At 46.5% G+C, this 12,503-nt stretch overlaps 1 protein-coding gene across 4 annotated transcripts in view; it reads left to right on the forward strand.

Annotated features, from left to right (window-relative positions):
* The window catches only part of LOC125346171 (dynamin binding protein), an 83,028-nt gene that overhangs the window by 49,741 nt on the left and 20,784 nt on the right, over positions 1 to 12,503 (forward strand). The window contains exon 1 of one of the 4 annotated variants that reach the window (XM_048338490.1): positions 105 to 1,831. The exons of the other annotated variants lie outside the window; for them this stretch is intronic. Coding sequence (XP_048194447.1) covers positions 706 to 1,831 — 1,126 coding nt within the window. The 5' untranslated portion in view covers positions 105 to 705. Of the gene's footprint in view, positions 1 to 104; positions 1,832 to 12,503 lie in introns of those variants that run through there. 4 annotated transcript variants of the gene reach the window in all.

The following is a 12,503-nucleotide window of genomic DNA, read 5'->3' on the forward strand; positions in this document are numbered from 1 at the left end:
TGCCCTTTTCCTCTCTCGGTGGGTACAGCTCATAGGGGTTCAAGTGTGCACTGCCTGATCATTTGAATCCCACAGGCGCAAAGCACCTTAAGGAGGTGCAAAGCACTTTAAGGAGGAAGAGTTTTGAATTTTGCTGGCCATAAAGGAAAGGCTGTTCTCAACATTTTCAGAGGTCCAGGGGTTAAAAGCTGGACTTGAGGGCAGGGAATAGCGGCCTCCCTGGTTTGAGCTGCTCTTGCAAGTATTTGTTTACACTGCTGGTGGCTTCTAAAGGATCAAAGAGGCAGCCAGACTGACATCTGACCCTTCCTGGAGCTTTTGAAGAGACTGCTTTCTCTTGCACGTAGCTTTTTCTGCAGAACCTTCAGAGCAGTAGAATGCTTCTGCCTAGAGTCCACAAAGCAGCCAAGCCAGTCTGACCAGCTTGAGGGAAACACCAACAAGGCTGCCAACACCAATCACAAGAACTCTAGTTACTAATTATCCTTGGCCTCCAAGGGGAAAGAAATAGTGGCTCACTGATTGGATCTTGAGGGTGAAATGACTCCACATTGCTCTACACTCCAACCAGAGCCAACAGGAAGAGTGTATTGAGTGCTAGGGAGACATTTTAAGCAAGACAGATCCAGCCTTAGGCACCTGTCTGTATTTCAACCCAGCCCACATCCATGGAAAAGAGAACTAAAACTCGTGTCTGTATTGAACATGAGTGAAACTCATGAGACTAGAAGAGAAAGAGAAGTGAAGAAAGGTCCCTGGAACTCAACCTGGGAGTATGAAGACTGCAGGCGTCTCCGGAAAAGGAACCCCACTGTCCAGAATGAACTTTATACAGAGAATAACTGGGCCAGGGAGCGGAATCGGCCCTACAGGAAAAGGGACTGTGGATATTGGGATTTTGAGCCGAGTGAACCGAGTTACATGGACACAGGGGAAGCAAATGGAAGTATATTCCAACGTGGCTGCGCTGGTGACAGAGATGCAGAAGATGTCAATGATGGGGATCTCAGACCTGGAACAAAGGAGAATTTGTTTATCCAAAGCTCAGAGGTGATTCAGAATGCTGGAAGATACAGGAAGATGAATGGTTATGTAAATTGTAAGGACCTGAATTATAATCTCAAGGACTTGAGAAAAAACGAAGAGTGGACTGGCCACAAGTATTTAGATGATTCTTTAGGGATTTTATATCAGCCTCATAAATGGCATATGGGCCTCAAGAATTTTAATGATAGCCTTGAGGCCCATAAAGAAATTAATTTCTATAATAGAGACCTCAGCCATTTATATCAAGTTTCTGGGAGGTATACTAATGGTCAGTCTATGGACTACTCAGATTTAAATGGTGTCAGTGAAGGTAAAGAATTTGCTAAATACTATGAAGAGGACAGAAATATTTATCAAAATAATAAAACCTATCCTAAAGCAAAGACTCAGACTACGAGTCAGGATAGTTTCCATATAGAAAGTACAGGGTACAACTCTTTCTTTGCAAACCATGAGTATAAATCTGATTATGACAGAGGAGCAGATTCTCTCCACCAAGTGGAGAGTTTGGAGTATAATGGCATTGACAAACCCGGAATGATGGTGTCTCAGGGCAGAGGGATCATCCCTGCTGGTCTGCAGAACCAACATCCTAGGGGGGAGCACGGAGGACATCAGTTAACCATCCCTCAGAGTCCTGCATTGGAGAAGAACGCCTGGCAGTTAGGAGCAGAGGGAGCATTAACTGTACCAGAAGCTTGGAAAAGGAATAGCTGCTTCCGCCGCACTGCTCCCAGCTCCCTGAGACGCTCTGAGTTTGTGCAGAACAGGAAGAAATCCCAAGGTAGGAACTCAGCCAGCCCTCTGATAACAGGTGAAATGGGTGGCTAGGGCAGGGACAGGGGCAATGGTGTACTTAAGTTCTCATCAAGAATATCTTGTGTAAGAACATCCTTTAGCAGGTTCCTGTTGGGAGGCATTTGTAAAGCAAGAGTCCTGGAAATCCCATCAAAAATGCAACCTGGCTTCCTAAACCAGACAACCATCTCATGGAAATTTCCTTTTTTTCTTCTTGGTTCTGTCAGATGCCTCTTGTCACAAATACTTTTCCATTCTTAGGTTAATGTTTGTTCTTCCTATGGGGGATAGCAAGTTCATTAGTGGTGTACCAGGCTAGAATTTGTTTTCCAGGAATGTTTCTCTCAGTTTCCCTACACTTCTTTTAGACATAGTAGAAAGGGAGATTTGACTTGTTTGTTCATTCCTTGTCATAAAAAAGTCGTAATTGAATAATGAACATTGAAACTCTTATAAAATTCAGGCTGTTTCTATTTATCATAGTATTCTTTGGTTATTCAGATAATTTCCTCTTATTGAGCCTCAACTAAGTTATCTGTAAGATAGAAATATTGGAATTTTTTTTTTATCATGTTAGGAATGCTTTCTTTCTTGCCAGTGTGTTTTCTTTTCTTTTTTTTTTTTTTTTTTTTTTGGCCAGTCCTGGGGCTTGGACTCAGGGCCGGAGCACTGTCCCTGGATTCTTTTTGCTCAAGGCTAGCGCTCTGCCACTTGAGCCACAGCGCCACTTCTGGCCATTTTCTGTATATGTGGTGCTGGGGAATCGAACCCAGGGCCTCATGTATACAAGGCAAGCACTCTTGCCACTAGGCCATATCCCCAGCCCCGCCAGTGTGTTTTCAACTCTATGAAGTGAACTTCATAGAATTTTTGCTGTGTTGTTTTTGTAACTACTGGGCTTCATGTTGAGCTTTATTTTTAAGTTGTGTGTTCTCTTCAAGCCAAAACAGGCTGGTTCTGGCCGTTTTAGGAGAATCTGGATAATTGACAGAGGATAGAGTAGAACCGAAGAAGGTAAATGACCTGGAAGGTTTGTCTCACACCATCCTTTCAAGAGAGAACCTTCCCATCTTGGTCTCCTTCAGAATTGGCTGGCAGGTTAGGTTTGTACAAGGGCCATTGAAGACCAAAAAGATGAACACTTTGATGGGATCCTGCTTTCTCCAGTGGTCCTTTACATGGGCTTGCCTTAACCCAAATTTCCAGGGTACCATTTTGCAACTGGCTTTTGTAGCAAAAAGCAGGCTGTTTCTGATCTTACAGAGGTAAAAATGAAGCCAAATACAGCTTTAATTGGAAGGCTAAAGTATATAGAGCTTTAGAGCTAGTCTTAGGGGTGTGTGTGTGTGTCCTGAGCTTTTGTGCTTAAGGGTATTGTACTACCACTTGAGCCACAGTTCCACTTCTGGCCTTTTGGTGGTTAATTGGAGATAAGAGTCTCAAAGACTTTCCTTCCTGGGCTGGCTTTCAACCATGATCCTCAGATCTCAGCCTCCTGAGTAGCTAGGATTTACAGGTGTGAGCCACCAGCATCTGGCTTAGTCTTTTTTGGGGGGGTACATTTGTCTCTCTGAAGTGCTAGAAGTTGGGTGCTATCTAAATTCTTTCTGGCTTTAAGTACACAAGTCTGATTCTATGATTCCGTGGGTTGGTTTCTGTATTGCTTCTATTCCCTGCCCCCACATTTGTTCCTTACGTGAACTTTGCTTCCTGTCTGCAGTTCCTTGTTTTACTGAGTCTCCTAACTGTCATCAAGGGTGTTGATTGTGTTTGGTGTGGCCAAAGTCCAGCTCTCCTCTCTAGGGTGTTGTAATGTGCCCTGGGATCTCCCTGAAACCATCTCAGTTTCAACTTTTCATTTCCATTTTTACAGCTCTTTCTTCATACTTGAGAACTTAACTTTGCAAGTGCAATGCTCAGTCGGTGCCCTTTTCGTGGCCCTGCTATTCTCCTTTCCTCGTGGTAAAATCTTGCTTCCTAATATTCTGTTAGCTGTCCTAGAGAAAAAGCCATGACCCTCTACTATGACATAGCAACTAGCAGATGATTACAGAAGAAAAAACAAGTGGTAGACTGGGTGTCCCTTGAGTTCAGATCTCAGCTCCTGGCTGGGGGGTCTAAACTTTGGATTCTTTCTTGGTAAAATGAAGATAATTAATACCTCTCTCATGGTGAGAAGATCAATAAAACACTGACTCACGGGTCTGGAACACATACTTTATCAACTACTCCCTTTGTGTTGTATCCACCTACCTCCCACCCCCCACTGGACTATCCTGTCCCCTGTCCCTTGAGATCCAGATTGGTAGTCCCCATTGGGCATTTGCCCTGCATTTGTAAGACATCTCATCTTTAATGGTAGAAGGCCATCTCTTCCTTCTTCCTGTTCCAAAACTATTCTGTCCCAAAGTCATAGGAGAAACAATCTTGTTGGTGGCTGCTTCCCCAGCCTGTGTCCCAAGACAGAAACCACATTTTTCCTCTGGCTCTCTTTCCTTTAGCACCTTGATCAGTTTATTCTCCTCTGGACCCCTCCACTTGGGTATGTTAGGATAGGTCTGTTTTAGTGTTGCCCTTGGCCCTAGGGTGTGGTCCCTAGTCCTGAGAGGACTTGACTCTCCAAAGGTTTCAGAATGTCTCAGATTTCACATCTGGCTTCCCGGCATGCCTCAGTTGCTGAGTATCTGCAGGACTCTAGTTAAAGTCATTAACTGTTTTCTGTTAGGTTTACTGGAGTCTTCTTGCTGGCACACATAATTCAAGGATTTAAGAATTTTCTCCATGGATTTTTGAGTTCTCTATGGCTTCCACTTTTCTAGGATTTCCTTCTTAATGTCTAGTTCCAGCTTGAAGCGCTGGCCCTTCATCCCAGAAAGAATGTTGCTTGTTGGCTTTCTTTTGAAGCTCCATTCGAGACTAGAGATTGCCCTGAGGAACATGGGGGAAATGTGGATCTTACATAGTTTGCTTTTCTTAAGTCATGTGATCTTCAGTTTCTGCCTTCTTCTGGCTGGATTGTTTTCTAATGCCTATCTTTAATTACTGTTTTTATATCTTAGCCAGAGTTGTCATTAGGAGGTTAGTGCAGTGTTGTTTTGGAGGTTTTGAAGATTTTGCACAGCTACTATGTTACAATGTGAAGTGGTTTCAAATTTTATGTTACCTGTGTTGAATTTAAATGGTAGTGGGATATCCCAATGAAAAACAGACTATATAAAACTAGAACTTGAAGTCTTTCAGGATTGGAAGACTATACCTTGTGTAGTGACAAGTCTCATGGTTTTATAAACAGTGGGTAACCTTGGAAATTATTTAGCAGGTTGGGGACAAGCACTCCTCAAAAACAAGTCCAACAGGGGTGTGAGAAATTGGGTGGCCTCTTCAGAATGTGTCTTTCCATGTGGAGCTAAGGGCATTAAAGGGTGTGGTGGGAGGAGAGTAAATCAAGGCAGTGAACTTCGAATATCATGACCTCATGACAAGTCCTGGTGGGATTCTAGAAGTGATGCACTCCCTCCCCGCCCCGCCCCTTCTCCCAGTACCAGTTTTCTTGAGGAAACAGTAAGTGCATGGCTGTGCATTTGCATCAAGCTGCTGAGTCTTCTGAGAGTGCCAGTGTGATTTCTGGTGGCAAGATACAGGCTTGGATGCCTGTTCCATAGGCAGACCAGGTTCCATGGGACCTAGAAACCCCCTTTCCTCGAAGGCTGACGAGTCTTGACCCTCTGATTTCAGCCTAATGAGTAGCTAAGATTCCAGGCGTGAGCCACTGGAGCCCGGCAATGATTTATTCCTACTTAATTGTTTTACAGAAACTATCTTTGCCTTGTTACTTCTTGTGCTTCTGCCTAAAGATTTAAAAATAACCTCACAGCAGCCTCACAACAGCCTGCTGTGTAAGGATTTATGCGTGTGTGGTGAGTGTTCAAAAGTGATGTCTCATTGGTCCTAATTAAACTCCCCCTCCTGGCAAGGTCAGACGCTGCACACTCTCATTGCGTGGGCACTGGTTTCCGGTTGGCTTTCCTGCCCCTTGGATGCGGAGACCTGGAAAAATGGAGGAGGAGCTTGTGGAATCCCTCCTCCCAGAAGGGATTTTACTCTGGGCTACGTGCCCAAGTTCCTGAGCGAATGCCATTGGGAAAGTTTGTTCAGTTGTGGTTGAGCTTTAGGATCGCAGTGTAATAGATTCAACACTGAGGTTGATGATCTATCTAAGAAGTCTGCCTTGGACCCGGCTGAGGACAGTCAGTGATCAAAGTGCTGAAAGGTTCACAAAGAGCTGGACAGACTGCTGGCACCTCCCAGTGAAGCCCAGCTTAAGGGAAAGAATGGGGGCTGGACAAGCGGCTCCAGTGACCGGGAATATGGAAAACCAGGATTTACGATTCCTCCTCGCTGAGGCTCTGCAGGGAGAGGGTGAGACAGTGTGTAGACTGTCTGCTTCCTCTCCAGTTTGCTATGGAAATTTTGCTTCTAGATAGGTCGTTGAGCAGGCGATTGTGGTTTTGAGACTTTCCTTTTTTCTTATGCAAGTTGATATTTCAAAGTGGTTTTTTTTTTTTTTTTGCTTGTTTTCTTAATCAGCTTAAAGGGATTCCGTCAGGGAGAAAAAACCCTGTGATTATTAAAAAGTGAAGAAAGACTTTGAGGTGCTAGTCTCTAAAACTTAGGGGCAATTGAGAGCTGCTAGTTCAAGAATATTCTCATTTAATAACAAATACTTCCCCACCCCCAGTTTTTCATACCAGTATTACATGTTTATCAGAGACATGACTAGAAAAAGAGTAATACCAGAAAAAGAGTGCTTGCCAGGCACCGTTTGGCTCTATTGTAATTCTAACTATTTAAGAGGCTAAGATGTAAGGCTTGCTATGGGAAGCCTGGCAGCCAGGGCAGGACAAATCTGTAAGATAAACATCAAAAAGCCAGAAGTGGGGCTGTGGCTCAAGTGCTAGAATGCTAGCCTTCAGGAAAAACAAAACAAAACAAAAACTCATGGATAGTGCCCAGGCTGTGAGTTCAAGCTCTAGAATCAACACAAAAACAACAATGAAACTAATATTTTAAAGTACCTGGAACAGCCCTGAAATAGCAGACAGACGGCCAGGGTTGCAGGCCTGTGGCAGCAAGCCTGCTTAGTGTTGCGTATTGCAGCTCAAGCCAGACAATGCCTGCCACTGTTCAGCGCTATTGCTAGTGCTGCCAATGAAGCCCAGGACAATGGTGGATGAGTATGAAGAGCTTTATTTAGAAGAGAAATATCTAGCTCAAAGGCCATTGCTCCTCCAGTCATCCATTCTCTCTTCTACAGGCTGCATTGGCTGTGTCTCTGTCACTGTTACTGCCACTCCCTTCTGTGTGTGTGTGTGTGTGTGCGCGCGCGTGCGCGCGCACGCACCTGTCTGTCTATCTCTGAGACTAGAGGTTCTTATATCCTGGGCTGGATGCTGATTGGTTGTCCCTATTGCAATTAAGTATTTTGGAAGGTCCCAGACATTCTGATTGATTGTTAATACTTAATCATTTCCCGTGGTCAGATCCTTTCCCTAGGGTCAGAGGAAGGTCATTGAAACTGGGAGGGACTAGGCAGGGGCAGGGGCAAGATTTTCCCAAACCGTGTTTTTTTTTGCACAGTTTCTGCTTGCTAAACCAAGATGCTGTCCCTGGGGGGGTGGGGGGGGGCTGGGTCCTAACTAATTTCATACCCTGCCTGAACAAATAACCCCGAGGAACGGGACTGTGACTACTCCCTGCTTCAAGCTGAAAAGCAGCGTTGGTGGGGGAATGGCAGTCAGGTGTTCTAGAGATCTATCTAAGCCACCCACCTTCCCCATGGGAATTTCCACCAGGGCTTCTGTGTGTGAGATATTTCAAGTCTGATGTACTCTAGGGGAAAGGAAATAAATTCCACAAGATTAAGCAGACAAGGGCCAAGCATGAGTAATAGAGCAAAGGAGAGCCTAGAATTGAAGGATCCAGGTCTGTACACTGGAACTTAGGACAAAAGGACTTGATACCAGCTACTACTAGAGCCTGCCTGTGCTGGTAGGCTAGTAACTCTGATGTCATTTTTATCATCTGTATGTTACAGCAGGAAAGAGAGTGTGTCTAAGAAGCATGACTTGGGACACCCAGCTTTGTCCTGGATCTGTAAAAACAGATCTAAATTCCTGTCCAGTTGAACATCAGGTACTCAGTTAGGCTTAACCTCTCCACTTTAGTTACTTTTGAAGGGACACATACAAGTGACTCTATGTGGAATCGACATCCCTTCCAATCTGAACATTTTTTTCCATCTATCTTTTAGGGTCCATTATTGCCAGGATAAGCTCCTGGTAGGTCTCCCCTTGATGCCAGGATGAGATACCCCAGTGGTTCTGATCCCATCTTAGAGGGGGCGAAAGCAGATCAAGACCCCTTTTTGGCCCAAATTAAGCAAAAAAGCGATCCATAGAAGTCGTTCTTAAGCAGGGCCTCCTGAAAATCCATTGTTTGAAAAGATCACTTAGACAAGTATTTGTAAGAGCTGTTCTCTGCACCCGACTGCAGAGCTCCAGAGGATCTGGTCTACAGTGACAAGGCTTAGAGTGGCCATGGTAAAAATTCTACAACAGTTGGTCATCGAGTGAACAGTCTAGCCAATTCCATTGCATACAGCATTTTAGAGTACTCATCAGGATTGACAGCACTGTGAGAGCTTCTGAGCCTTTCCCATTACACTGAGGAACACGAACCTTTCACAGGCTGGCATCATGAGAGAGTACCCGCTTGGTGTAGGATTATGTTTCCTGGGGGCTGGGAATATGGCCCTAGTGGCATGAGTACTTGCCTCATATACATGAAGCCCTGGGTTCAATTCCTCAGCACCACATATATAGAAAAGTCCAGAAGTGGCCCTGTGGCTCAAGTTGGCAGAGTGCTAGCCTTGAGCAAAATGAAGCGAGGGACAGTGCTCAGGTCCTGAGTTCAAGCCCCAGGACTGGCAAAAAAAAAAAAAAAAGAAAAAAATATTATGTTTTCTAAAAGGCTTCTTACATATTGGTAATCGAAATACAGATATTCAAGGGAGCCAGCAACAAATCATAGTGCTACATACTTAGTCACTGTTACAGTGTAGCCATTTAAAAGATCTTCACCTAAACAGGCAGATGTTAAGATCTATTTTCCATTTGAATTTAAAAGGATCTCTAATTTTCCTTTTGTGGATCAGAGAAACCCCAGTGCCTCAAGATGCACCCTAGAGGAGTGTATGTCAAAGGGCTTGCTAGCCAGGTGCTGGTGGCTCACACTTGTAATCCTACTCAGGAGGCTGAGATCTGAAAATCTTGGTTTAAAGCCAGCCCAGGCAAGAAAGTCTGTGAGACTCTTATTTCCAGTTAGCTACCAAAAAAAAGCCATAAGTGGAGCTGTGGCTCAAGTGGTAAGTAAAAGAAGCTCAGGGACAGAGCCCAGGCCCTGAGTTCAAACAGCGGACCAGTACTAACCAAATAAAAAAGCAAATAAGCAAATGGTTTGTATAGGATGGGTTAAGAGGGAAGAGCAAGGAAAGACAAGGTGTTCCTGCCCATAGCCATTTCCTGTTTCACCTAGCCTCTGAAAGAACCTTGGGTGAGGGAAAACAGCTTACTGTCCAGCAACCCTCACAAAGTAACAGCAGTTTAAGAAGCAGCGGGAAAGACTTTATCCAAATGCCAAGACCCTTCCACCACTTATAATGTCACCAATAGAGAGCTGTCTTCCCTGGCGGGTTTTTCTTAAAACTCGAGCGGTGGAGCCCAGGGTGGGCTTGTCTGGTGCGCCTGGTCCCCTGGATCTCAACTCCCACCCCACATCCCAGGGCTTTCCCTGAGGCCAGCTCGGGTGAAATCAGCGCCGCACTCTCTGCACCCCTTCCTCCGTGCTCCCGGGCACTGCAGGTGTGGTTGTGGAGAAAGGTGTGTGGTACTCACAGGCTTTTCAACCTTTCGTATTCACTTTCCCTTTTCCTTTCTCTTCATTTCCTTCCACAACAACAAAGGTAAATTGTGCAACTTTCTCCTCCCCTAGTTCCTTAAAATGTTAATAAGTTTGTAAGAGAAGGAGGGGTGCCAGGTGGCGTCAGTCACTCTGGGTTCTAGGTCCCGCCTGGCCCGGACCTTCCCCGCCGAGACGCCCGCCCCAGCCTGCCTGTTTGGGGTTAAGGGCCCGGCCCAGAGGGGGTGGGTTTCCCTGGCGGAGCCTCAGGCAAAGTGAGGCAGTTGCTCCCCCGCCTCCTTTCTCCCGGATCTCCGCGTGGCCGCTGCAGTTTTTCCTTGGAAAGCGTATTTTCCGCCCCCCCACCCATCCTCCCTCTCCCCCAAACAATGCCCCGCAGGGGGCTGTGGAAGTCAGAGCCCGCGATCCCAAGGGCAAGTTTGGAGTTGAGGGCTGGGAAAGGCGGGCGGTGCTCATTGGGGACCGCTCCGTCCGGCGGGATGGAGTCCAGCTCCAGCCTTTACTGCTTGCCCCTCCGTGAAAGTCTGGGGACGGGGACAATTCATATGGAAATGTAGGAAGCGGAGTGGGGCGGGAGCGGGGATCCCCCCCACCCCCCTTCTGAGACCTTTGGCGCTCCGAGGCATTCCTGAGCCCTGGGAAGATTCCACCGGGCGCTGGGGCTGCGCTGCGCGCTGCGCGCTGCGCCCCGGGCGCGCTCTGGCACTGCAGGTACCAGCGGGGTTGGGGGAGCCGTGGGGACCCCGCACGCCGGGAGGGAAGGGACCTGGCTGGGGGTACAGACCTGCGGAACTGCCCTTTAATGCCGTTGCAGAGTTTGAGAGTTGCTGCACACCGTGGGTTAACCGCACCGCATTTCTTAGAAAGAGGGAGGTGACCGAGATGGGTCGGGGAGCAGCAGGCCCAACTCCCCCTACAAAGAATCGTTTCAGCGGGAAACCGAGGCACGGCCACCCCGGGAGGAAAGTGCCAGGGTCTGAATCTTGTGTGGAAAGGCGGGTTCCTGGCGCGGCTCCCTGCACGTGCCGGCGCATCTCAGATTTCATTGTTCTCGTGGGGAAGTAGAAGTTGAGAACCTGTGCCCGGGGTCGCCAGTCACTCTGCGTGGGAAAAGGATGACCTTTAGTTGAGCCATGACCTTGTTTCATTCCTTCCACGACTCCACAAAGCAGGTCCCTGCTCGTCTTACGGATGAGGAATTTGAGGCCCACAGGTGAACTTCCCCGGCCCCCTGCTAGATTAGGGGACTGGGGCAACGGGCGAGTCAGTTCCCGGTTCCTGCTGAGCCAGCCGGGGCAGAGGCTGCTGTTCTCTGACTCAGCTTTTCCAGATACCGAAAGCTTGTTTTACAGTCCTAGGGATCGAACTGAGAGCCTCCCGCAGGTCAAGCAGCACTCTACCACTGAGCTGCATCCCCAGCTGGGGAAAACCGGCTATCCAGCTTCAAAAAAAGTACTCTCTATACCTATGGCACAAAGGGAAAACCTTTCATTTGAGTCAAGCCAGATGTTTTTTTATGGCCTGGTGTTGGAAAACCCTTTTCTGACTGAGTGTGTTAATGCGCTTGAAAGTTCCACCTCTCTTTCAGAACACCTGGGGTTTTGTGACAATCGCAGGTTTCTGTGTCTCACCCAGATTAGGATTCTCTGGCAGTTTAGGGAAAACATTCCTGGGGGTGGAGTTGAGGGTGGTGGTGGGTTAAATCACACTGAGGTGTTTGGAGTTTGTCTTGTAAGAGCTGCTCAGGAGTCTAGAAATCTCACTATTGGTTTTGGTAGTGTGAAAAGAATGATGCTAACATTTGTTCTTACGGAGTTTTCTTTTGATAATGGAGTTTTGAACTCAAGGCTTTGTACTTGCTAGGCAGGCAGGCACTTTACCACCAGCACTTTGGTTTTTTAAAGAAAGCTTTGTAAAAATGGTTATTATTGAAAGGATATGCCCCGGCCATCCCACAGGACCATGTGCAGATCATCACAGACAGGAGAAGAAGGTTCATAAGGAGGTTTATTAGTGGGGCCATAGTTTCCCACGGGAGAGGGAGCAACATGGCGTCTGCACCTTATCCAGGTGGCAGTCTCTGTCTCTGTCTCTCTCTCTCTAGGTGGTGAGTAGGAGTGGCTCATTAGGTATGGGTGGATCTGGGGGCTAATGGGAGGAGCTGAGGACCTGAGGCTAGGGGAATGCTAACAATTATAAACGTGATGTGCCGTGGGGTTACAATTGTTATTATAAAGGTGATGTACAGAAGGGTTACAGTTACTTAAGAGTACAGTTCTTTTTGGACATCACCCCTTCCCTTGCTCACTCCCAATTTTTCCCTCCACTTTTATTTTTAATATAAATAGAGTCTAAGGCTCTTCATATAGGCTGCTGGCTTCTGATTGATGAGGAAGTGCTTGCTGGTACTTTGTGCTTTTGACTTCTGTAACTACTGTATTAATTTCTGGGAGAATAGTTTCTCTGGGCTTTTTAAGACTTGAAGCAAATGGGTGCCTGACCTTTTCCAGTTGAGATTTTAGACAAGAAATGCAAAAGCGGTACACAATTTTAGTGTATAGATAGGATTTTGATTTAAATGTATTTGTTGTAATGTTAGAGCTGCCATTTGGCCAACTTGTGAGGTGCTGCAGCAGGCAGCCTCTCAAAGCCTAGGTTTTGAAATCTGTTAAATGAAAGTA

The sequence above is a fragment of the Perognathus longimembris genome, chromosome 2, assembly GCF_023159225.1.
Source record: "Perognathus longimembris pacificus isolate PPM17 chromosome 2, ASM2315922v1, whole genome shotgun sequence".
NCBI lineage: Eukaryota > Metazoa > Chordata > Mammalia > Rodentia > Heteromyidae > Perognathus > Perognathus longimembris.